General features: G+C 43.0%; 1 protein-coding gene across 1 annotated transcript; it reads right to left on the minus strand.

Moving 5' to 3' along the window:
- Positions 1-231: 231 nt before the first annotated feature.
- Positions 232-27,213, minus strand: smchd1 (structural maintenance of chromosomes flexible hinge domain containing 1). The gene is made up of 47 exons (XM_056433830.1): positions 26,971-27,213; positions 25,677-25,752; positions 25,075-25,233; positions 24,893-24,975; positions 24,647-24,780; positions 24,393-24,507; positions 23,379-23,498; positions 22,267-22,430; positions 22,066-22,159; positions 21,757-21,970; positions 21,531-21,648; positions 20,638-20,818; positions 19,692-19,889; positions 19,487-19,600; positions 19,048-19,154; positions 18,626-18,708; positions 18,404-18,517; positions 16,476-16,553; positions 14,234-14,353; positions 12,447-12,591; positions 12,077-12,179; positions 11,712-11,784; positions 10,750-10,889; positions 10,468-10,596; positions 10,152-10,370; positions 9,797-9,942; positions 9,375-9,460; positions 9,175-9,293; positions 7,150-7,311; positions 6,899-7,027; positions 6,706-6,785; positions 6,378-6,535; positions 6,137-6,252; positions 5,994-6,055; positions 5,483-5,570; positions 5,218-5,349; positions 4,954-5,109; positions 4,749-4,875; positions 4,296-4,415; positions 3,906-3,991; positions 3,704-3,826; positions 2,951-3,132; positions 1,600-1,709; positions 1,089-1,159; positions 835-1,003; positions 590-748; positions 232-503 (listed from the first exon to the last, which is right to left on the minus strand). Exons 1-47 carry the CDS (start codon positions 27,100-27,102, stop codon positions 421-423), a joined length of 5,877 nt encoding a protein of 1,958 aa, XP_056289805.1. The 5' UTR covers positions 27,103-27,213; the 3' UTR covers positions 232-420.
- Positions 27,214-27,227: the final 14 nt, after the last annotated feature.

The raw sequence follows: 27,227 nt of genomic DNA on the forward strand, positions 1-27,227 counted from the left end.
GCGCGTGCGCACACACACACAACTCTCTTTCGGTATCCAAGAACACAATGTCATAGGATTACATGACTTCCGGAGGCCTAAACTTGGGTAATAATCGTCTTGGGTTCGGAGAGGCAGCGTCATCTCCCGGTGCGCGTAATGCGCGCGCCTGCCAACGACTCCCTGCCCAGATGCCTCTAACTAAGATATAAGAGCGATACAGAAATAGAAATAATGACACAGGCAAAATAATACCGTAGAAAATATATATATTTTTTGGTATAGAAAGAAATGACTTAATAATTGCATGTACATCACTTTGTCAGAAGTTCTGATTAATAGAACGCATTAAAACATATACAAATACAAATAAAAAACTCTATTACAACAACTCCAATGGCTCAAAGATGACATCGGGTCGGTCCACCTCTCTGCTGACCTCTACTTTGCTCTCTTTTGATTGATGCTGGATGGCTCACCAGCAGCCTCAAGACCTCGTTTCACTGGTCTTACTGGGGTTGACACTGGAAGTATAAATGCAGAGCAGTTTGAAACAACAAGACTAACGCAATAAAAATAAAATAACTTTCAACCAGGTCAACAAACCTACCAAGTTGTCTCTGAATCTCCTCCAGCTGTTTCTGCCTCTCCTCCATTTCTTGTTGCCTTTTCAGGTTTTCAGGAGACTTTATTTCCCTTAAGTGCTCCTCACGATCTTTCGCTGCCTCGTCCCTCGACGCCAGAGCGGACCGGTATTGGGTGAGCAGGTCTGTCCGATGAAATAAGGGGAAATTGAAATCCCAATCTGACTGAACAGCACTACAAAACCCAACTTAGAAATGTGAGTGGCGTCACCTATTTGTTGCTTTAAAGTGTAGTATAGTTGTGGGATGGGGGCGCCGAACGTGTGCAGCGTGTTGATGGGCGGGGCTTTGTTCTGGGCGCCTCCGAACTTTCCCTTGGCACTGACCCGGTCGCCCTGCCTGGTCAGGATGGTGGGACACTGCATCTTATTCTGCACCACCTTTAGGACACGGCACATTAAGGGGGAATGATTACCACGGGCCGGTGGATTTACGGCACGCCTCCGACCGGCGAGCGCCACTCACCGCCTTCCTGTAGTGGTTTGCAGAGTCCAGGTCGTCGATCAGAATGGTGTCGCCGAGGATGTTTTTAAAAGCTGCAAAGAAAACAGGAAACAGTCAGAGCCACTTGGACACATGGAAACATTCATAAAATGATTTCCCCCACTGATGCTACTGAGGAATCTTCACGAAGAGGAGACCGAGGAGCTGATACATGTCGACTGCAGCTTAAGTTATAACCCAAACATGACAGAAAATCCCTGAATCTAAAGACATTTTAATGTGGAGGAAGAGACTCAATTTCTGCTGCAGTGCCGACGCCCACGATGGGAAAAAAATCCTCCACCCCTGTGAGGTTGGGTCCCAGATGGAACCATTTAGCCAGGACTCAACAGGAGTCGACGGGGCATGTAGGAAATACCACATCAGCACACACAGAGACCTGGGAACCCTCGACAGGCCCCCCCCCAGGTCCTCTGGACTGTGGTCATGGCGTTGGAAGAACAACATGTTGCTCTGATGTGTGGGAGCTCACCGATGGTACAGCTCTCTGGGTTGTGAGGGTACTGCAGGAGGTCCCTGGCGCGGACTGGGTTTCCAGGGGGATCAAAGAGCAGGCGGTCATTTCTTACGTGCGGCATCGATCTGGAAGAAATTAAGATGCAGAGTTGATCTGGAAATTGTTTGAAGTTAAAATGACTCAAAACATGGCGAACAGCATCCGGGAGCCGACGGTCAACTCTTCAAAAGGTCTCGTTTTATCCGACCGAGAGACTTAAACTCAAAGACGTTACAATATAAAACAAACAAAAAGCAGAAGATCCTCACGTTGGAGGAGCTGGAACGAGCAGGTTAAAAAAATAAAATAAAAATGACTCAAACAATTGTTCCATTCTTCGAATAGATGCCAATTGATGAGGTAATAATTTCCGCTTCCATGTTACACAATTGGTACATCTTCATTTAGAGCTGACACAATGACGATAACCAACCCTTTACATAATTTTCCCTTTTTCTTTTAATCCAGCTTCTCATTACTGAGGTTTTGCTAAATTTGTTCTCTCACATGCGAACAGTGAATCATTTTGGGGTTTAGGGCTCGGGGTGGAGTGAAGCAAGACACACGGAGAGGCCACCTGGAGCTCTCGGAAATTGTTACTCAAACATTTAATATGCCAAACTACATGGAATAATAAAAAAACATCAATAAATAACAGAAAAAAGAGCATTCGTTTCAGCCCAAATAGTAATGTGATGCAGACTTAAACACAACACTTTTGTACGACCAGAAAAAAAATCGTTGTTAAATCTAAAACTGCGCAGTATGGGCTGCTAAATGTGTAGCATGTCGTTGGTCACAACATGCGTTATGTACCCGTCATCAAGAGGAAGTTACTCTCTATATAGTAATAATGTTAGTCACCATTATCAGTGCTTAACAAATAAACGACTCTGAAGTCTTGTATCATAAATTCATTGTCGTCCACATTTCAAAGCACGCGTTCATTTGCATGATCACTTCCTTTGAATTTAAATTGATCGGATGGATGAAAACGGGACTTCTCTTCACGCATCTTTACAATCAAATATTTCATTTCACTTCTTTCTATTCTGTGTACACGACATCCGTTGTGCGTCTGCCAGAGGACGGCTCTCTCCGCCGTCGATCGCCCTCCGGATTCTCTCTAAACCATCTGCTCGGCGAGGAGGTGCCACGAGATCTTTAAATTACTATTGTTGGAAGGCATTTGCCTCAGAATGAAAAACTATAATCAAGACCGCACAGGAATCTCAGCAGGAAAGCCACTCAGGCGGCACCAATACCAATAGTGTGTGTGTGTGTGTGAACAGAAATACGCTTCTATAAAAGAGATCAGAAGCATTACCTGTTGCCCGGATGCACAAACACGCTGTCGAGGGCCATGACCTGCTGGCTGCCTTGGCTGTAGTGGTAGATCCGCTTCGCTGCTGTGGTGGTTCTGGTGATGACGCAGTCCATGTCGCCCCTGATGTGCCAGGAGATGACCCACGCGGCGTCGTCGGCCTCAACAGACGCCAGGTGGCCAACCTGGATCAGGACGGTGAAGGGGGGGGGGGGGGCAAATGAGGCAGAGGTTCTCCCAAACTCACACGATGATTGGACACATCTGGATGGGAGCTCCTGAAATGACTTTTGGTTTGTGGAGGCCGACAGGAGACTGTCGGAGCCTAAATGTAGTTTTTATGCTCTCTTATATCTTCGAGGGAAACACCGGGTGAACTGGGACATGCACTTCCTACATTTGAACACAGGGTGGCCCAGTGCCATTTAAGGGCATATCGGTGGGTGCCTGCTAATGAGAACAGGTGGGTGGATGGGAAGCAAATACTTTTTGAAGCTGGTCTGTCAAGGTGTTAATGTCCAGGTGAGCCTCTGTAACACAATGTAGTGAAATTGTATCGGACGTTGATAAATGTTATGTTAGGATGTCACGCAGCCGGGATTATAAGGATTATAAGGCACAGAAGTAGACAGCGCATTGGACGATGAAATAGTTTGTGGCAGAAACACCCGTTCGAACATGTTCGCCCCCGAGTGGCTTTATTCTGAGAGTGGAACAATGTCCGGGCCTCTATGACTGCTTCTGTTCTGATATTACCATTCCTAAAACATCCTGCGGCCCGATGTAGGGATCTTTGATGGAGAAAACCCTTCTGGGTGTTTTCAGGATCCCGTCGGCTTCAGCTTCCTTTTGTTTGAGGAATCCGTCAACATCTGGGATCTGCAAAGGAATACATATGTATAGATATATAGATTTCTACATACACAGAGGTTAAGTGTGACTCGATTTAGCGTCTTACACTCTCAGTTTGGGGAATGTTCACGTTCCTGTTGATCAGACCATTTCGAAGGGCAACCACTTTTTCACTTGCGACCAGGTGCTGATCTGTGATGGAGGAAGTACTCGCCATTAGAAACCATTTCAAACATATCTTCAGAGACAAAAATCATCCGCAGACACGAGTTATGTAAATACTTTCTTGGTAGCAGTTGAAATGCATCGACAACTAGTTTCAAATGTCTGGTCTGAGACACGGTTTTTACGATCAGAAAGTTCAAACACATTTAAAATTAAAATAAATCAAACATTTTTAGTTGTAAATGAAAAAATATGCGGTGAAACAAGATTTAAGAACATTGGTTTTGTTTGCAAAAACGAATAACAATTTAAAAAGGAGATACAATCTTACTGGTCAGCATGTTTAGGAGTTCACGAAATGCAGTAAAGATGTGTTTGTATCCAGCAATAGAAGTAGAGAGCTCATTTTCCTTCCTGGACAGCTCAGTAATTTTTCGTTGGTTCTCAGCATCTAAAAATCAGAAAAAACAGACAAACTTTACTTGCAAAATTGTATTTGAGTTGAAAGTATTTTCTGATTTAAAAAAAACAATTCACTTTTCAAAATCATTTGTCAACACAAATCCTCAAAGGATTAACATTTTAGATGATTTGGAACACAAAACGTATGAACTCATGTAATTACATCAACTGGTGACGCCACATGGTAATATCCATTAGTTTACATTTTTAAGAGATATATCTGAAAACCTGAGCAAATAAAACCGACATCGACAATCGCATCACAAGTGAAATATGAAACAGTTTTCCAATCACACACAGATTAAGTGTTTTCATGTCATACCGTTGGAAAAATGGAAGGGGAGCTCAAAAGAAGCGAGTGGCGTGGGAACCGCCAACACTTCGGGTTTGAAGAGGAGGATGTATGTACTTCCATTGTCGCCGGGGCTGTCCTCCATCATCACGAGCCTCTGTGCAGAAGAAAATAAACAATTATCATACGTGCTTCGCGGCGCCGTTCCAAAATAAAAGCGTTGTCGGCTACCCACAGTGATGCGGGCCGCTCCTTTGACCAATCTTATCGTCAGGCTGCTGGTTCGGCCTTCGAACAGAGGGAGGCTCGCGTTGCCGTCGCCACCGGAACTCTTAATAGAAACGACCACCTTCCCGTCCAGGTCCTGCCCCGCTGCGTTGCCGTAGCAATCCTGCAAGCAGCTCTGTTAATCAGCTGATTAACGACACATTTAAAAAAGCATTCGTCTCACCGGACAGCCGGTTCTGCTCTTCGGCCGTGCGTAAACGTTTCGGCTCACCGTGATCATCAGGGTCATATTCTCCACCAGCGTGCGGTTGGCCACGACGTTGCTGTTGGAAACCACCGGGGTCGGGAGCTGTGAGTTGGGTCCCAGTTTGACGGGTTGATTGGCCACCACATTTATGGGAATCTAGGAGGCACGAAACAGTGCTGAGGTTACGACCTTTCCTCAACTCTCCTTCTCATCTCAATATGTTTTGTATTGCAAGCGTTGGATGTGTGGAAAGAACTTATTAGAGGTGATGTTTCCAGATTCAACCCACCTGATCACTAAACAGGAGATGTCCGTTGCCCATTTGGAGAGAAAACTGGATGGCGTACTTTCCAACGTGTTCTGGGATCTCTTTATCTCTGCAGCCAAAGAAAACAAAAACGATAATTACATTTCTTAAGAAGGAATAGTTACCGCTTCAACAAAAGGCAAACGGTTTCCCCTGAAGCATCTAGTTTCTATTTCATATTTATAATAATAATATTATAATAGTATTTACTGTGCTGACATCAGAATGGTATCAATCCTATCATTCAACTAAACTGTTTTCTAATTAAAAATTAATTAAATCACAACGGGGATGAGTATTTTTTGCTGTTAAATTGTTATTCGTCATCTCTCAATTCCAACTCCACTCTCGTGTTTCTACAGTTGCGACAGCGCTGCCCTGGAGGACTGACCCTCAGCCCTCAGAGGCCAAAGTGTTCTCAGTCAGCGGCTTCGGATAGCGTGTGTTTTAAACGTCCTGCAACAACTCAGGCCGAACAGAACCAGACATTTACCTGAAGTGAAAACGGTCATTATTTTCTTTCCTCATCGGTTTACTACACTTCAGCTCAGTGACCTAGACGAGAGAAGTAGACGTTTAAAAGAAACGCAAAATAAAATAAATGAATCAGGGATCGACAGAGTGCAAGTCGCTCACCGCATGTGGAGGCGCGTTTCCCGTCGGCTCTCCCTTCCACAGCCACATGGAGGCGGCGGCGGGGTTAAAGGTCGTCATGCGGCTTCCTTCATCCGACACCACGGTCACAGAGAAGACTGAACAGACACACGTAGACGCCGTCAGTTTGCTAAAAAGACGCTAAACCGGTCGCATATAGTGAAATAAGAGCTCCACAAAATACGGGGGAAAGAAACACAGGAGATTTGATTAAGATGTCAACCTGGGAAATATTCTCCAGCAGGGAACACGGCACTGGTGCTGTACTCCACCAGCAGGCTGACAGGTTTGTTGGGATCAGGTATGACAGTCAGATTCACTTTGGGACCAGGGATGGGTTTCTGGTTGAAGGAACCCATAAACTCAAGCCGATAGTGCCCCCTAGTGGAAGAACAGAGTAACAACACCCCCCATTAGTGACCGGTGGGACATCAGCTGTGTCCTCATTCAGGATATGTATACAGTATGAGAAATGTGACTTGATTTGAGACACTAGCACTGTTGCATTATGATGATAAAACTGCTATAAATATATATAATGTGACACCTACTTTGGTCCGCTCACACGCCCAACGGTGAAGGAGGCTTTCCCTTCGGCGTTCACGGGTTGTGAAGTGACATTTGGCGTCACCTACAACAACAAGAGGACCTCTTCACATTTCTCCCACTTAGATAATGCCTTCACAACTCAGAAAGTTCCTTAAAGTAGAATAAAGTACGTGTCGCATTGCTCGTGGCGCTCACCTTCAGTGTCGAGGATGAAGAGTTCAGTATAACCACGACCCTCCGGTCTGTGGTTGGGTTTCCCCACGCATCAAACAGTTGGACGAGGAACGGCGTGGCGATGCCGTGGTCATTCAGCACCTGCAAAGGCTTGTGGGAAGAACAAAACGATATGCTTTGACGGTTAACAGTTTAACCGGCTGAATGATACAAATACAACATAATTGTGAAGAAAAGATCAAAAAAGTCCCAACCAGGGTGAGCCGTCTTACCTTCTCTGGCCCACTGATGAGTTTTAGCTGTGCGGGGGCTCCAGCCGTCACTTTAACGGTGACGCGCTTCACAAAGCTCCGGTAGGTGAAGCACAGCTCTCTGGGCCCCAGAGGCCCGGACTGGAACTGCACCCCGGTGACCAGAACAGAGCGTCTGCTCTCCTGGTTTCAACAGATATATCAGATGTCATTATTTGCAGGACATCTACAGGAGTTTTGGAAGAAGTAATCAGATCCTTTACTTAAGTAAAAGGTATTTGAAACACAATTTAAAGAATATTTTGTCACGTGTAAAGTGATGCATTCAACATGTTACTAGTAAAAAGACGGTAAATAAGTACGTATCACTCTGCAGAATAACCCTAGTCACTATTATATGAGTAAAACACATTATTTATTGATTAAATTCTTTTGAACCAATCAATCGAAATAAACTTCGTCAGCTATTGTAATAATCGTTTAAATTATTTTTCAAGCAAAAATGACAAAACATGTTACGGTTCTATTTAATAATGTGAGAATAATTGTATAATAATACTTCATATCATTGCAGTTTTTCCACTATAATTTAAAAATAAATGAAGGGGAATATAAAGTTAAATATTAATACTCGTACAAAATTGAAGAACCCGAAATTGATCTGAAAACTATACACATTTAAGTTCACCACACAGAGAAGAAATGTTGCGTCTCAGTTACAGCTGCTTGACCATAAAATAAAATGAGCCACACAATCATATTTAGTGCTATATACATTACAATTTATCCAAAGTAATTTACAATCATGTTACTTTTAACACACGGTAGACACAGGGAGCAATTCAGGGTTAAATGTCTTGCTCAAGGACACATCGACTAGGGCGGGGACTGAAAGACCTGCTAACCACTGACCCACAGTCTCCGCTGGAGGAAGTGCCTGTGTGTAATATATGACACACTGTGCTTGACATATTTATAGTGTATGGTCAGAGAAGAGGAGTTAGAGTGACCTTTTCCCCTGGGGGGGGGGGGGGGGGGGTCATAAATATGGTCACGGGCACCAATGATGACAGACATGTCCTGGTGTTATATCACTGGACACGCACGAGTCAAACGTGATCGATTACGGACACTTAGGGAAGTAGAGCGAGAACAATTTTCGTCTTTACATCCCTCTCAGCTCCAGTCGACTGAACGCAGATTTTCTTCTACTTCCGTGAAGCGAAGATGTCCAAGAACTGACCGGTTTAGCCGGACGGCAGCAGAAACTCCTGCGAGAGAGTCGCCCTTCTGTTCCATTCGTCACTATTTGTTTTGATGACTTGTAAACTCGTTAGAATCTTCCTATACATCTTATCCTGTAATAAAGTGTTCTAAGACAACCGTGCTCAAAGCACTTTTCTAAGTACATTTCTCACTAGGTAACGGAACATTTCTCTCCCCCACAAGGATGACCTCATGAAGAGAAAGCGGACACAGATTGAAGATGGCATGATTTTAATTGTGTCGTCGTATCTTCTCGTCCACCGGAGGTGGTTTGAAGAAATTGATGATGAAAAAAATGTTCTCGAGTGACGACAGCACTTAACAAGAATATTTGTTTTATTCTTAACAAATACAGGTCAGGAACAAACGCCTGCAGGACGTTTGGAGTACTTAATACATTTTACCGTATGTTTTATACAAAACAAAATAGGAGGAGTTTATTATTCCCGGCCTTCGTGGACCAATCACATGCAGGCATAATTACCTAATTCTGGGACTGATCTACCAGGTTGAACCCAGACACGTGGAACCCCTGGTCCAAAACTGAACGAGGCCTTGTGACTCAATTAAAGACGACACGATATGTTCTAGAAATTATCTACGAGCCCTCCCTGCGCCCAGGTTCTACCTGCTCACAGTGGCGTGATCTTCCACGTCGTATAGATTCTTAAACCTTAAGCTCTGACTTTGCATGTTTTGGATAAACTGATATTATAGAGTAGATAAAATTATACGACAGTGTGCTAAACAATTCTTTTGTTTGCGCGTCTCTCGTCTCACCTGCCAACCGAAGGCGATGGCCGACTTGTCCAGACCCGGAGCGTCCACGATCACGTCGTCCTTACAGCTGGAAGTCAGCGCCGTGGTTACATTATCATACTGGTCCACAAGCTCCAAGTCTGCAGAGGGAAGGAGATGCGTGTTACCCAGTGTGCAGCCGTATGCGCAGCAATAACATTTTGGGGCGTTTAGGTACTGACTGATGTTTCCAGGAAGGATTTCCCCCAGTTTCACTGAGTTTTGGTGGAGCGTTGCTTTGAGTCGCTGTGGTTCATCCGGACGAGGCCTACACACAAAACAAGAGAGCGTGAAGACTCTGGAAGATACAAGTGGAGATAGATCGACTTTTCTTTCAAAGAGTTAGGTCATAACATCAACACCACTCTAAATATGAAGCTAAAGCCTGGAGAGGCGTCGCTTTAACTTAATGACCTAAAACATAGCACAGAGAAGTTCACACAATACACAGAAGGAGAGAGACGTCATCCTCTGGCGAGGACGCCATTCCTCTGATCTATCGTCATGGTAGTTTGCAGCGATATTATTGCTCCGAGTTTCAAATAAAACACCTTTTAGCTTGCAAACACTGAATGCCAGCTTCGAGTCGGGTAATGCGTCTTACATTATGTAGAAGGAGACGGACAGGTTCTGGTCTTGGTAGGACACCTGGAAGAAGAGCGCTGGCTGCTGCACCTGCGTGGGCACCTGTATGGCGGGCAGCTTCCCCATGGCCAGATCCTCTAGATTCACATCTTCCATCCAGTGAACCTGAAACAAAGTCACAGTGAACAATGCAAGTCGGCATTAAGATGGGAAGAGTTCAAACACAATGACCCGACTCGTTAGAGAAACATTACGTTTGATTTATTTATTTTTTAACTTATTGCCACACCTTTTACAGAACTGACATCTACAGGATAGGATAGTAAGAACCACAGGCAGACGATGCATCATATCTATATATTTATATAGCACACCTTGATCATGGAGGCGATTTCCGCGGTGGGAGGGACCTCTCGGCCAGCCTCGTCATACAGCTTATAGCACAGGTTATCCAGCGAGCCTCCAGCCAGCCAATCTATCTTTTCGTGGTTTGTCAGCACCAAATTGTCGTTGCTGCAGAGCTCCATGCGGGAGACCCTCGTGCTGGGCATCACCTTCAGCTGCCTCACGGCCAACGGGATGTTCTTTTGACTCTTGAGGGAAAAACGAAAAAACCCGGGGCAGACGTCACAATCATTTCAATCGGGGGCTGTTCAACGAAACAGAAAGCGCAGCTCGACTTTAGCTTACAGGAATCTCAAATGTAACATGGAGGGTCTGTGGCTCTCCGTTGGTTATTTTCAGGTTTACTAGCTTCGTCACAAGCTGTCCGGCTCCTGTGGTGCTGCAGTCGGTCGCCTCTCGGGGAAACCCCTCAACCTGAATTGCAAATAAAAAGGATGAGGAGTCAACCAACACCATTTTTTACATTTAGATCATTTAATTTATGAGAAAAGGAAAGAGGGCGCTCATAGAGCAGGCTCAGATAGACGAGAACACTACCGTGTAGTTCACGACACACGCAGACAGTACCTGGCAGCAAACGACCTGTTTGGGACCAGCTGTGATGTTTCCAGCCTCGTCGTGAATTTCAATATTAAACGTGACGGAGTTTCCATTTTCCACCGTGATTGGGTCGTCTTCTGGCGTCACGTGGAGGGAATGTGGATTACCTGAAAAACACCGTCATGCAGCTGAGAAACTATGGAGTGTTTAAGCAACCGGCAACTGGAGGAATGTCTAGAAAGAAATGTTCTTTATCTTAACCCGCCTGATGCCATCGGGTCAATTTGACCCGATTCAATGTTTAATGTCGGTGTTCTTTCGGTAGTCAACAAACAAACATAAAGTACCACACACTTAAACTTGGAAAACAATATTAATTCTAATAATTTTCTGGAGGTTTTAATTGCTGGGGTCAAATTGACCCCAAGGGTAAAATATGTCAGTAAATATAAAGGTAACAGGAGGGTTAAACATTGAATGGGGTCAAATTGACCCGAAGGCATCAGGAGGGTTAATGTCTGTAGACAACACATCAACACTTCAACCACAGATGGATGACATTGGATATCTTAACCACGCAGCAGTCAGTGGGGAATAACCTTTTTGTTTAAACTACAACGACACCAACAATCAAAAAACAACAGCAGATTTTCGATAAAAAGAGCATAACAACCGTTTTGATTTTTTTCTACTCTAGATGCTGGAAAATAGAGAAAATGATTATGATAACTTCCTAGAGCCCAAAGTGTCAATTAAAAATGTTTGTTTTGTCCAAATCTCAAATATATTTTTTATGTCATGTTCTAAAACAGTGAGAGACAGGAAATCCTATATTTGAGAACCTAAAATGTTTGGCAGTTAATTAAAATAATAATTCTTAAAATCGATTAATTTGAACAGAAACATAAAAACAACACTGCTTGTTTATGAATCATCATCATTTCAAGGTTGATTATCGTTCTAAAATGAGTAAATAATTGCAGTCCTACCAGGAAGAACACAGATCTTGATCGTCTGTGTGTCGGACTTCAGGCCAGGCAGGGTCACGTTCAGGTCAAACGTCTGCAAAATAAGGAGAAGCAGTTGTTGTTATTCTCTTGGGGATCAAGCAATATATGTTTGAGTCCAATATTGTACTCTCGTCTACAAGGAACTTTTATTTAAATTTATTTTTTATAAGTTGCAGTCCCTTACTGCTTTATGATTTCATGGCATAAGTGACATTTTAGGTAATTGTGCAAAAATATCATTAGTGTATCATTTTATTTATTACAAATGTATTCCCTTTGCATGAATCTTTCTAGTAAATAGGCAAACTAATGCCTTATAATAAGAGGTGTATTGTTTTTCTAACCTTTGATTGTTGGTAATTTAGGACTTTTCCTCTTGCTTTGACCCTTTTGATGATGAACGTGGTCCAACGGTTGTCCACCGTCTCGTAGCTCACATTCAGGCCCCTAATTAAACAAAAAAGATCATATTAATAGTTCCAGAGCTAACTCCCACATCCGTCAGATCAAAGACATGCTAGGAAAATGGTAAATGTATACTTAGGCTTTCAAATCAGTTATATAAAACCACTGTTGGATAAAACCACATCAAAACAAAATTCCAAGCCATAAGAACAGAAGGGTCCTCTTGGCAAGCTGCCCACTGTAAACCAAGGACACGCAACACAACGGGGGTTCAACCTATTCAAACGGCAGTAGACGCACGTTACCCACCTGCACTTAAGGACCGGCTTGAGATCAGGAGGCGGCGGCACCGGGTGGCCATAACCATCCGTTATCAGGAGAGGAATGTCGAATGGCACTCCTACATAAAGCGTGGCGCTCACGTCACCAACACCAAAGGTCTCCGCGGAACCCGCTGACAAGGAGAAACACAGTGGACGTGAGAGATTAGGGCAGGGGTGTCAAACTCAAATACACAGTGGGCCGAAATAAAGAAATTGAGTCACGTCAAGGGCCAGATGGGTTCAACGTTTATTGAAAACGTATTGAAAGAACCTTAGTGCACATATTGAACCTGGAACTAACAAGGCCTAGAGAGTATTGCCTATAAAACAACATTAATTATGAAATAAATGACATAAAAATGATGAATTATACATAAATATATATATATATTTTTAATTGCTTATGACTTTCTGCAGTTTTCCCAGAGTAATTGCAAGCGAAAACATTTTCTTACAGGCAAAGAGCCAAAAATAATTTACTTCAAAGAAAAATCAAATGTCCTGTAGTAGCAAGAGAAAGAAAATGCAAAAATGAAACTTAAAAACTGAAAATGCGTCAAAGCACCGTTTGCTGCTCTGTGATGCTCCCTGGTCTGAGCCAGACACTTGTGTCTCATCTTGGATACAAGTTCATCATGTCTGGGGTCAGGCTCTGAGCCGAGTGAAGGTGCTCATCAGTCAGACGAGTCCTGTGTGAAATGCTGTTGATGGTCATCAAAGTGAACGGTTGTTCACACTCACACAGGTAGAGAGGTGTGAGCAGCCTGGGAGGCAGCTGGGGCGTCGTGTCGGGGATAAACGTGGAAACTGCAGCCCACAGACTCATATGTTGGCTTCAGCGTGTCACTGGCCGTGTTTACATGCATTCGAATATCTGGCTTAGTCGGACTGAAATCGAATGATCCGTTTCATGTAAACACCTTTGTTCGACTATGTGCGGTCCGTCAACGATCCGATTAACACCCCTGGATAACTCGATCCGATCCGGTTGATAATTCGACTATCGCGGCATGTAGCGGTGAATTGGATTAGGAACTGGACTTTGCGCATGCTTGAGATCCCGCCACCCCCCTCCCTCCCATGTCGTGACCCGGAAGTCGAAAGAGACGATAAGTTGTCACTGCCGGGAGCCTGGCCGGCAAAAAACAAACAAACAACGCCAATAGCGCCATTTGCATTCGCTGTACTCCTATTAACATCATGCAAGAACAGTAGAGGGATGTAGCTTCGCCTTGCTCTCTGTTCGCCATCTTTCTCGAAATGTTGATGTTGTTGTTGTTGGTTGTTGTTGGTGGTGGTGAAGAGGTCAAGCGGAAATGGCTGTATCACCACGAGTTGTAATGAAAACAGTGCCGCCTATCGTATCGGATATGACATGCTTTCAGCCAATGATTCGAATTACTCACTGCCATGTATATTGGGATAACGGCAGATCCCCCAAAAGATAGCAGAGTCCGACTAAAGCAAGATTCGAATTATACCATCATGTAAACGCACCTGTTTTCCCGACGAGACGCTCATATTAGCGTTAATTAATTACGAAGAGTTTTATCATTCTAAATCGAAACACGACTCCAACGAGCTGTTTTGCCAAGGAGGTTTTGGAGCGGTTGCGTATTCAAAAGTGTCGTCCGGTGTGATCGCGCCCTTATGTTGTGTTCTTTCTCCGCACAGAAGACACACAGCTTTGACATTTACATCCACGTACATACGCTGTGGATTAGGGTATTGGGAAATGATAATAAATATGACAGATTAAGAGGTTTTACTTACCGTTGATGGTGAAATTGAGTGTGTAGCTCGGGAGCTCTCTGCCTCCAAAGACGGGCGAGTTAGTTTCGTGCATCTTCGTGTTCAGGGACAGCGTGTACTTCCCCCGTTGGCTCAGACTTTCTGCAAAAGATGAGATATTTGCAGAATTGATAAATAATCCTTGAGCAGAGATAAATTCGGGGATCCAAAAGTGAACCAATGTGGTAGGAAAATAAATTAAGAAATGGGGTAAATCATTAGATTATATGAATCCTTATTTATTTGTACAACCAAGCAGATAAATAAATCCACCAAAAGCTGTGAGGATAATTACATATGGATGTACTTTGTGGTGGTGTACATGTATTGAATATAACTTTATGTATTCATCATACTATTCTGATGTATGCCCTCGGTGTTATCCAATGTATATGTAATTACCTTCGCATTGAAAATGCCGGAAGGTTATGTTTTGATCGCCGTGTATTTATTTATTTATTTATTTATATGCGTGTTATTCGCAAATCTCAAAAAGTATTGAACCGAATCGCATGAAATTTGGTGGGATGATTGTTTATTATCCGGGGACCAGTTGATTAGATTTTGGGATCGATCGGGTCAAAGGTCATGAACAGGTCAAAATCTTTCGCAGAACTCAAAAAGTATTGAACCGAATCGCATGAAATTTGGTGGGATGATTGTTTATTATCCGGCGCTGAAGTTGATTAGATTTTGGGATCGATCGGGTCAAAGGTCATGAACAGGTCAAAATCTTTCGCAGAACTCAAAAGTATTGAACCGAATCGCATGAAATTTGGTGGGATGATTGTTTATTATCCGGGGACCAGTTGACTAGATTTTGGGATCGATCGGGTCAAAGGTCATGAACAGGTCAAAATGTTCTTGAATCGCATGAAATTTGGTGGGATGATTGGTTATTATCCGGGGACCATTTGATTAGATTTTGGGATCAATCGGGTCAAAGGTCAAGGTCATGGAAAGGTCAAACTCTTTTTTTACCATAGCACGATACATTTTTGTCCAATTGGCATGCAACTAATGCCAAAATGTTCATAATTCAATGCCCAATCTTGTGATATGCGAAGGTATGCGCTCTACCGAGTGCCCATTCTAGTTTACTATGTATATGCTTGTGATTCACTGCATTTGAAAAAAAATCACTGGTGAAGAGAAGTTCCCTCTTCTTAGAGACAACAGCTTGATTGAGTGCACAGAGACAGGATGCCAGGCCACGGGATAATCAAGGGGGGGTCTGGACCTCAAAAACATAGATAACCAGGTCGTAAAACGGTAGGATACATTGAGCTGTCGTGCCTAATTCATGAGCCTAGAGGCATAAACCCCGGGGAGCACTAGGTCACAGAGACCGGCCAGAGCAAGAGTGATGACATGATGTGTAGCTCTATTCTGAAGTTGATCATAGGACAACAAAGCTGGTCTTTGCGGAATGCAAATAAAGCTATAAATAAGAGGGGGGGGGGGGGGGGGCTGAGACTCATGAGAGAAGGGGTGAGGAGATGGAGTTCTTGGGATTATTCTCCTCCTAAACAGTCTAGCGCCGATCCGAGGCCAGGATGACGTGATGCGAACCGGTGACAAAATAAATCGGTCAATATAAAGGCCGAACTTTGCTTGGGAGGATGAGTTCTTCTCCTGCCAACCCGTGTGTTGGCAGAGGGACTCCCTGTGATTGCAATGGCAGCGAGCGCTTGTACTTTGCGTGTGATGTGAGAATAAATCTCTTTCCCTCCCCGCTGACATCAGGAAGTCTCGACATCTTCCCCTGGAAACTAAAAACACATGTTTTCTGACTATATCTATACCTTTTCTGACTATATTGTTGTAGTTTGGCATTCTTTGGCGCCAGCTAAATGATATGTAATGCAATTTATCTTTCCGACTTGTTGAACTTTTGAAAATTCAGATTTACAAGCTTAATGGAATGCAGCATTATAGCCACGGCCCAGACATAAAGGTACAAGAAAGAATGCATTTCTCGCGTTAGTTATTCTCGAGAAAACTAATATGTAGATGCAAATAAACCAACGTGGAGTAAAGACTATTCAATCTCGCTTGTGAGTCCTTGTTACTCGGCTTCGTTCTCGTGAACCAGTGGTGCCTCAGATCGCAACAGAGATCAATTTAATGGAAAGATATTAATTGTGGGAAGAGCCATGAACTAAAGAAAAAAAGTTAGCACAATTTAACCACGACAATAGGGACAAAAGATAAAGAAACTTACCAATTCTTTTAAACCAGAAACCCGATTTCCCTGAATGTTGGGCGACATGACAGAGAATCTCTTGATCTTCTTTAGGACCTAAACGAGCAAGACAAACATTCACAGGAAGAAAAAAACACCGTTGCAAACCAAGAAGCTGAACAACAAAGAATCCAAAAAATGTTTGAGAAAAATGAAGCTTTAACTCTTGTTCCTTTTTATAAATTGTGAGGATTTGCCACCATTATATTGTCTATAACACAAAACTGAACATTTGAAAGTTTTGTTGAAGAAACAAAACAAGCAATTTGACCACGTCAACTTGAGCTCTTGAAATCATTCGGGCTGCAAGATTGTTTTCGTTATCAATTAATATGTCAATTTTCTAGATTAAATCATTTATTATGTTGCCTATAGCATTTTAGAAAATAATGGGGGGGGAAAAACCTTGCAGTTTCTCAAAGTCAACATCTTCTATTGTCAAATTTTCAGTTAAATACAATATAAAAAAGAGAAAATAAGTGCATCTTTGTATTTGATATATATTCATCCAGGGATCCATTCTCATCCGCTTAATCCGGGGTCGGGTCGCGGTGGCAGCCGACCACGCAGGCTGTTGCAACGAGTCTGGCACCCCATAGTCCTGCAGCGCCCCCCCCACAAAAACCAGAGGGACCCGGTCGAAAGCCTTCTCCAAGTCCACCAAGCACATGCAGACTGGTTAGGCAAACTCCCAGGACACCTCCAGTAGTCTTGCGAGGGTTAACCCTTGTGTTGCCTTCGGGTCATTTTGACCCGATTCAATATTTAACCCTCCTGTCGCCTTCGGGTCAATTTGACCCGATTCAATGTTTAATGTCGGTGTTCTTTCGGGAGTCAACAAACAAACATAAAGTACCTCACACTTAAACTTGGAAAACAATATTAATTCTCATAATTTTCTGGAGATTTTAATAGCTGGGGTCAAATTGAACCCAAAGGGTAAAATATGTTAGTAAATATAAAGGTAACAGGAGGGTTAAACATTGAATCGGGTCATATTGACCCGAAGGCGACAGGAGGGTGAAACATTGAATCGGGTCAAATTGACCCGAAGGCAACACAAGGGTTAAGAGCTGGTCCCCAGTTCCACGACCACACTGCTCGTTTTGAATCTGAGGTTTGACCAAACGTCGGCGCCTCCTTTCCAGCACCCTGGCGTAAGCTTCCCCGAGGAGGCCGAGTAGGGTGATACCACGAGAGTACGAGCCGTCTCCGGTCCCCCTTTTTGAAAAAGGGAACCACCACCCCGCTCTGCCAGTCCACGGGCACCGTTCCCGACCCCCATGCGACATTGAAGAGGCCTGTCAGCCAAGAGAACCCAACAACGTCCAGCACCTTCAGCATCTCATCCACCCCCCGGCGCCTTGCCACCAAGGAACTTTGACGACGTTAGCGGCCTCTGCCTCTGGATGTGTGAAAAGTTCATCCGGAGGTGGGAATTGAAGACCTCCCGGACAGGGTCCTCCACCAGACGTTCCTCGTTCACCGCCACTACACTATAATGCGTCCAATATATGTTGTGGAAGGAAATTGTTTCATATTTAAAAAGGATTTATATCAAATCCTTAAGTAAGAAATGTTGTATATCTAAAATATTTTATATCATATGCTTTAATGAAAACTATGAGGTCACATACAGCCCCATAACACACAGGATCTGCCAGAGAAGAAGAGTCTAATGGAGGGGTTTCACCAGCTAGACTGATACAGGAGGCAAATAGAGGCACAGTGACCTGGCGCTGGTCCAGAGCTGACCAGTAGAGAGCTGTAGAGGCTAGGGGTCGTAGATCGAGACACAGGGCTAGGAATCTGTGTGAACCGATTCAACCTCTTGTGTATCGTGGGCGTTTTGTCGACTGTCGTCCAGTGAATGAGCGCCTCACCAACAGTCAGTTGGGATTTCTTACCGTGCTGGAGGACTTTGAGCTCAACAATCAGTTTTTTCCCTGTTCCCTGGCTCCCGAAGGGCATCATGGATAACGACTCTCCCTTCTTGTTTAGAACTTCCACTTTGATTGGCCCTGAAATGATGTGGGAGGAGTGACGGGACAGTTTGAAAACATTACCCTGTTGTGATTATCAGCAATGACCAGGATGTGAACTGGTGTGAAGACGATGCTGCAGCTTACCAAACGGAGTCCCGGCTGGACGAGCAGCATTCTGTGGCCAGGGATTCCTTCCTGGCCAGTCCACAGTGAGAAGCTCTGGAAGCCTGGAACAAAACACATCATTAGTTAGAATTAAATAACTGTTGTAGTCTCATTGGACTTTTACAAGTCAGGACAAGGAGATTCAGGTGGAACAACAAATACATTACACACATCTAAAAATGGGATATAGAGTGCTGCAGGAAACACGTATATTTGTTAACTTCCACAACAAGCCAATGAGATTTCTCCATTCATTCCGCATGCAGAAAATAAGCTCTAATTCTAATTATTCTTATGGAAACAAACGTTTACGATACCTAAACATTTAGTATCAGCATGATAATCACCTTGACATGTTGGTAAAAATACATTGCATTCCCCCCCCCCCCTAAACTGCTTACTTAGCGGCATCATTGTCAATGTAGGTCTTGATGGCTTCATCGGTGGCGATCTTGTCAATCTTGGAAATGGGTATGGTCTTTATCTTGTTGTGAAATGCTTCGGGTTCCTGGAAACATATTTCATTATCAATATCAGGCTCCATAAAAGTAAACAACAACAAAAAAGTATCGATTTAGAGGAGAAAAGACTCGACATTGAGTTTCCTGTCACTTAAAATCTTGCACAAGGAGATTTCTCCGCTAAGTGCGACCTCGTTGGTTCTTTGTAGCGAGGAGCTTCCCGATGCCGTGATTTCCATGCGTTAGTTTTGTTCCTTTCTTGCACAAAAAATGGGTTCCACTATGAAAACAGCACGACAAAGAGTGGCAAGAACTGACATACAATACAAACGCGTATTCAAGTCAAATATTTATAACAACTCCATAATTCCCTCCTTACCAGAACCACTTCAACCTCTCCTCCTGTGGCAAAGACACTGCCGTCATATTTTCCATGCAGCAAAAAGCGAACCACACGACCATACAGGATGGGCACCGTTTTCATAGACTTCACCTGCATGAAGAAGGTTGTCGGCATCAATGTAGAACACAGAACAATCACAATATACACACGGGGGAGTAAAAAAACTACAAAAGATGCTCACCAATTGGTCTTTCTGGTATGTTTTGCGGTCCCATTCGATGGAAGAGAACGTCCCCCAGGGATGCTGCATTTTCTTCGTGAGGACATCTGTTCGTGTTATGGTATTCATGAAGCCCATAAACTTCACTTGCTTGTCCCACTTCTCATGGCAGTTTTTCAGCCACTGGGTGAATTCCTTCTGAATGTTTCCTCTTTGATTCTGTGGACGTACAAATTATTAATTTAGTGGTTCTTTTAGCTTTTTAATTAATTAACGGAATAAAGCTACATTACAATTTAGACGTCTGACCACTAGGAAACAGAAAGACAGACGTTCTACTGCTGGTCTATCAAATGTGCCTCGTTACCTTTCGATCAGACAGAACCTTTAGTCTCAACACGTTTGAGCACTGTGATTGAGGAGGACGTATAGCATCAGCCTGTTCTCTGTCACTGATCTCTCCTCCCTGTTCTCTGTCACTGATCTCTCGTCACTGATCTCTCCTCCCTGTTCTTGCTCACTCTGGGAATACATCGGGGTGGAGCAAAAAAAAAAAGTCACCTGCACTGACCTTCTCTGATTCTGCCACACTAAAAAATGTTTTAACGAATCGATACGTAAGCAAGTGTGTGCTTACTTCGCGGAAACGGAAACTGGTTGAGACTAGTTTAGATACGTTCTCGCCCCACATTGTCTTCTTAGGAATTTGTGTTGCGTTTCTTCATCAAGGGGTGTAACTTTCAAGTGTGAATAAATGATCATGAGGCCTCTTCAAATGTTATATCTTATCCCACAGATTGCCCTGAGTAGCTGTGACATAATGATCCAGAGACTTCCTTCCTCCTTTCCCGATTGGTAGAAAATCTTCCATCACACTCGTTACGCTCCAAGCAAACTTACAAATAATGATTCAGGTGCTACACAAAGGAAACGTCTTGTTAAACAATATGCATTCGTATATGATCACCTGTGAATTAACGGTGCGTGTGAAGAAGGTGTCCTTCTTCTTCAGTTTGTTCTCCAGGTGCATGAAGGTGAGCTTGTTTATGCTGACCTCGAAGACATCGTCACTGAAAAGCACTCCTGAAATTCGACTGTAACACTCTGCAAGCTCCTTTGCTCCTTTATTCGAAGAACACCAGTCAAACCTGCCACAAATGAACAGAAAAAAACACAGTCTGTGGTTATTCTTTAATAAATGATGTTAAAGTTGCTTTCATTAAACACAGCACCTGGAATGATGTCATTAGTTAAGCGTAGACGTCATGATGAAAAGTTAAGGGATTACCGAAGTTAAATAAAAAAAATGTTCACTCTGGGAAACGAGGCGGTCTGTACTTAATGTCATTGCAATCTCTCCAAGATATCTCACTCAAAACCATAAATGTGAACCTCATGGTGACGTTAGAGGGAAAGCTAGCCCATGTTGATGTGCCCTTGGGCAAGATACTTGACCCCAAATTGCTCCCATAACTGTGCCTATGGTGTATGAATGTTAGTTAATCCTGATGAGCAGGCTGAACCCAAAAAACAGAAAAGCACTTTACAAGTATTGGAACTCCGCCTTCTCTCAACCAGGGACTTCACAATGTCTTTACAGGTTGCGCCACAGTGATTATTCGCGGATCATTCCACCTGCCTTTGTGCTAAGCTCAGCCTCTGCTGGCTCGAGCTCAAATTTAGTGTTGTGACACGAGAGTCTGATCAATGTTCTCCTCTGACTCTGGAAGTCATATATAAGGGATAATTGAGAGCCGTTCCTCTCACTTATATAACTCTGACACAAAGAGTAGTCAAACTGTATAAACCTTGTCCTATTCTTTTTCACTTAAATTGGAAAGAATGGAAAGAGGCGTTTACTCTGGCACTTTGGTGTAAGGGATAAGCCGTCCATTCCAGAAACAGTCAAATATCAGCCCCTTCTTTCTCGCCTGGTGCGAGGCTCCAGACTCATTATCGGAATCATCATCATCATCATCTGACAAACAAAAAAAGACCAAAATTAGATATACAGTAAAAAAAAAAAAAAAGAAGGAAAAAAGGTCATATTTCAGAACGAACATTAAATATTTCTGGGTTATCGTACCGAGCAGAGTATCGGGGTCTTTTGGGTACGTCTCTTTGTCGTAGAGGAAGGGGTGATACCGAATGACTCCCTCCACGGTGCCTCCGTCACTGGGCGAGGCCTTGAAGTCAAACGTGTCGACAGCAGCGTTTATGTACAGAGTCTGCATGTCGTTGTCAACTTCCCTCATATTTATCGCACAGGGCAACTGTGGGGGCTTCTCGCACAAAGTGACCTGTTTTAAAAGAGTCAGGCGATGACATTAAAGCGGGAGCAGAAAAAGAGAATTAGAAGTCACTCTTGACACCTTTTTAAGAACAGCAGCCTCACCTGAATGTCAATTTTATTGAGATGATCAGAGTTCGTAGAGCAGCTTCTCGTGTCTTTTCCATCGACTCCATGAATGTAATAGTGATAAATGTTACTGAAATATGGACAGAACAGAACTTGAAAAACAAATCCAAGTGGACCATTTGGTGTCAGTTCAGACTTTGAAAGTGAATTTCGGACGGCGGGAGTGAATGAACTCACGCTAGCTGCCTGATCCACACATTGCGATCTTTTTTCAAAAAGGCGATATGCTCAGGCAAGACCCCCGTGATGACCACGGCTGTGAAGCTCTCCTTCCCAGATTCCTCAGCGATAAGGGAACGGAGGTAGCGCTCGTCTTTTTTCAGATGTGAAGAGTCCCCGGGCTGCAGGACGTCACACAGTGGACGAATAACAGAGAATGAAAGAGCAGGTCGCGCCTGTCAGACTATTGCACATATGGATTATTTTATATTGAAATACTGTGATGTTATTCTGGTAATGGTAAGACTTTTTTTTTTTTTAACTCACTAACATCTCAGAGAACACACTGTGGTGGAATTTCAAGTAACTCCTATTCAGAAGCTTCGGATGAGAGGTTTAAAATAATGAGTAATCCAACAATCAACCTTTCAGATTCTGAGTATTTATTCCTGCGCAGAAAGGAACGGGTCTGCAGGACGATGAACGTTCAGCGGAGAAGCACACAGACACGTTGGTAAAGGGCTCAGTCATACACTGTTCCAACCAATGGGTAAGGTAGCACACACACATGCACAGTTAGTGAGTGTGTAAAGGCGGAGGGAGAGGTGGCTTCATTGTATTATGACAATCAGGGAGATAGAGTGCCGTCTTAGTGAGGGGAGGAAGGTACGGATCTTGGAAGGCTGATTCATGAGTTCAAGGTCATAGCAGTTAGATAAGAAAGAAGTGTATCTTCTGGGGGGGGGGGGGGGGGGGTTAGAACAAGAATGTGTTAAAGTGGGAGTCTTCCCATAACTCATGCCATTTCCTCAGGAAGTTAAATGAGTGTGCTTAGGAGAATAGGGGCCCCAAAAGGTTCTTGCCAGCCCAAATGTAACATGATTATATTGAATATAGTATGATGTGATATTTAAACCTGCAACAATTCTAAGTGCAGTATTTTTTCCCCCATTACAACATGTACATGGGTTATGTTTTGACCGAGCAGATCGTTTCCAATGAGCGGAAACATACATCACGTATTAAAGTTGGTGCATTCAAATTCAGCAGAATGTAGGACATTAAGTGGTAAACGGTGTGTTGAAAAGAAGCCCACACCTGTGTAACAGACAGCTTAAAATCACACGTACCTTCCTGTTTTTAATAACACTGCTGTAAATATCTTCTTTGTCCCTCTCTTTTCTCTCAAACTCCTCTTGTGACAGAATCAGCTCGTGAACATCTGGGGAGCCAACCGATTTAGTGATCATCTAAAGAAAACAAAGTTAAAGCAATAGATGGTTAGTTTTTGCTCACTCATTCAAATGAGGTCAGACTGGGGTCAACTCAAAGGGATCTGGCTAAAAAAAATTAAAAAAACTCAGGGACATCCGGCAAAAAAAGTAAAACCCCAACTTTTGCTGCACCACAATAGATAGAGATAGATAGATAGATAGATATATACTTTATTAATCCCCAAGGGGAAATTTGTCGTCACAGTAGCAGCACCAATAAACTAAACACACAAGAATAAAAAATAAAAAACAGGGATGAAAGATATAGAAGTATACAAAGTAAAATATAAAATAAAATATATATGTATATATATATAACATATATGCATACACAATACAAATGACAAATTAAATATAAAAATATTAAATATAGACAGTGTGCAAAATGCAAAGTGTGTGTATGTGTGTAGTGTAAATGAAATGTGTGTGTATGTGTGTAGTGTAAATAAATGAAATGTGTGAAGTGCAGATCAACATAGTGTATATGGAGTTATTATTGTAGTTATTGCACTATGATCTGGCAAGAGGTGATCTGTTATAGAGCCTCATAGCCACCGGCAGGAATGTTCTCCTGTATCTAATATGACATCATCTGACAAAGTGGTGTGTGGGCCAATCAAATACATGGAAGAGCACGTCCCCTGGAGATGAATTTGTAATGGGAAATGCCAACTTGCTACCGTTAACCTCCGGATTGTCACAACGAAAGATCAACAAAATGTCTCCTTTGATAACTTTCCTTCGTTAAAACTTTTAGATACCAAAACATAAAGATAAAAGAAGAATCCATGGACATGTATTTCTCTTTATGGCAGTCTTTGTTACCGTTTGTGGTAATGTCTAAATTACGTTCAGAGAAGGCATACATACCCTGGTCGAGTTTCCGAGGTAGAACACAGCTTGTTTTCCTCCAACTCCAAAGTAGGATATGTCACTGTTGAGACTACGACGGACCGGCTCAGGCCGAACATAACTCTCTACTTTACTGTCGTGAAGAAAAAGAAAAAACAGATGTACAATAAAATAGTAGGCATTTAAAATGAAAAGATATCACTTTAGAAGGAAACGTTGGACAATCATGGTTGAAGTGACGCTAGAAAGTGAAGAAGGTGAAGCAAACCAACCCTCCAACTGTGACTTTTTCCCTGGAAAATTTAGAAAGTCTGTACACTGCCCAGTTTTTTAGTTGTTTCGAGGTCATCCCGCTCCCGTTATCCAAGATAATGATGGTAGGTTTCGTAAGAGTTTCATTGAACACCTGGACAGAGAAGAGAGAAGAAGGTCAGTCAACATGACAGATTGAGAGAAACCGAAAGCGCAGACTTTCTAAGGCAAATGATTATAAAATCACATGCAAATGCATAACCCACCATCCGTATCTCTATTGTCCTCATTCCCTTGTTTTTAGCTGTGGCCGAAAGAGAATTGTCAATCAGCTCAGCAAGCGCGTATGCTGGAAAAAAAACATTTTATAAAAGGAGATCATTATGAGTGATGTAATGCAGCTAAATGTGCATTTCAAGGGTACTACTTGCATTATACGAGGACTTACGCAATGGTTGCTGGCCCTCACTGGTGTAGTACCCATACAGGCCCCCCTTGATCACCGTGTCATAATGAGGCACAAACATGATGGGCTCCTCCGTTGCCGTTGCCAGCGCTTGGTCCTCCCGTTGCAACAAGTGGAGGGTGCTGCCATCCTGAAGCGCTTCTGCAATGAAAACGTGAGCAATTTCATCTGTCTTGTGTAAACTGGTATGAAAACCAACTTTGTTAAAGAACTACCATAATATCATTTAAAATAGACACATACGCAACAGACTGATGATGACATGTACAGGTCATAAGTCATACAATGGCATGTTGCTGCAACTTTCTGGCCTCTTTTGGACTAGGAATGGGTACCAAACCAGATATTAAACAGGCACTGTTGCTAAATTATAAAATTAAAGTATTGATGAGCTCTAATGCAAGCAACTTTACTGGTACTATTTAAGATTTGGGCATTATTTATTTTTTCCGCTGCAGCACCTCCTCTGCTTTCTGTGTCACGGCCGGGAAAAGAAGTTGAACATGTTTTTGTTTCCTTTTCACAGCTATAATTTATAGCATTGTATTGTTTACTTTTCCCCCAACAAGGACTGATTTACTCACCAAATTTGTCAAAATCCAGGACAATTCGGTCCGTTGTTGCAAGCACAAATGTTTCAAGTGGACGGATTGAGAATTTCTGTAATAAAATGTCAAGTGTCAGTTCTTTATTACAGCTCAAACAATCAAAGAAATAGACAATTTAGAGGCAACTATTGTGTTGATCCATTCATCGTTTCAGTCATTTGTCAAACAAGTGTCAACTTTTCTCAGAATCTCCATTGTCAGAATGTGTTGCTATTTATTATTCTAAACCATAATTGTATCATATTATTGATTTTAGGAAATCACCTTGAACGACGGCAAGACAATACTTTTTTTCAGTCAGTGGCAACTATCCCAAACAGCAGCAATTGTTGTGCCAAGGATGTAGCAACTACCACAAACAGCTATACGTTAATGGCAACTATCCCAAACAGCAACTATTGTGCAAAGTCTGTGACAACTTCCACACACACACACCTATAAAAAGGTACGTTCACACCAAAACGCGGGAGTTTACTCGCTCGACCATTTGAAGCGATCACGCCATCAGCGTTGCGAGGGGCGGGGCTTATCTCCGTGGCTTAATTGCCTCCGTAAAAACCTTCATCATCCTTCATCCACCACGAAATAACTAACCACTAGTTCTGCTTTATACTTGTTGAGGGAATCCCACACACGTCTGAATATCTAACGCCCGCGTGTTTGGGTTCATAACATCACCCCTAGGCTCACACTGCTCGGTCACTTCCGCTGTAAATCCACATTGCGTCACCCGAAACGCCCCAAACGCGCCGTTGACTTTTCATTGACTTTTCATGGGATTCGGTAGCGCGAAAAAATTGCGTCGCTTTTGGTGTGAACGTATAATTTACTCAGTGACAACTCTCCCAAACAGCGGCAACTTCCGTTGCAGATTAGTGGCAACTCTCCCAAACAGCAACTGTTGTGCCAACTACCACAAACAGGTATAAGTCAATGGCAACTCTCCCAAACAGCGGCAACTACAGTCACTGTTTGAAGCACATGGTCGTTGAGTCTACCATCAAATACCGTTAAAATAGCAGACAGACAGGAAGGAAGATGCACTCCAGTGCAGAAGTTATTTAACTTAGTTATTTATCTTTGACAAGCAAACAAATTAAAATATTCAGAGTTGAAAGTAAGACCATATATTCCAAGTCTCGTGTAAATATTAGTAAACGTTCAGATAGGCTCAAACGTTCTGACCGCCTTCCGAACACAACTCAGTTATCTCACACTTAGCGTACTTATTTAAGTAAAGCAAAGTTAGCTGGTCAGGTTATAACATTACCTGCTGCAGAAGTATAAGAAAGCCATTGTAGTCCAAACCCCTTGTTTCCAGCTTCTTCCTCGTATTTGGCTCTTGGTTTTCGGAACGGCAGTCGTAAATACTGATCCTCTTGCGGACTCGTCTTTCCTCCATGGAGACTGTTGATATAATGTTCAACTTCAGAGCATAGTTAATCGAGGTTTACCAGCTTTTTCTGAGCTCTAATAAAGTGTGTTTGCTCACACTACATTGCACATATGCCGACTTTGGTTACGCTG

The sequence above is a fragment of the Pseudoliparis swirei genome, chromosome 16 (assembly GCF_029220125.1).
Source record: "Pseudoliparis swirei isolate HS2019 ecotype Mariana Trench chromosome 16, NWPU_hadal_v1, whole genome shotgun sequence".
Taxonomy (NCBI): domain Eukaryota; kingdom Metazoa; phylum Chordata; class Actinopteri; order Perciformes; family Liparidae; genus Pseudoliparis; species Pseudoliparis swirei.

Bases quoted from the DNA above. Each gene is read 5' to 3' on its own strand.
- smchd1 (XM_056433830.1), bottom strand. From the start codon at position 27,102: ATGGAGGAAAGACGAGTCCGCAAGAGGATCAGTATTTACGACTGCCGT. The intron at 19,890-20,637 runs GTGATCATATAC...GTACGTCCACAG, and splicing joins CACGCACCGTTAATTCACAG to AATCAAAGAGGAAACATTCA. The intron at 9,461-9,796 runs GTAAGACGCATT...TTTTGTGTGTAG, and splicing joins TCCGTCTCCTTCTACATAAT to GCCTCGTCCGGATGAACCAC.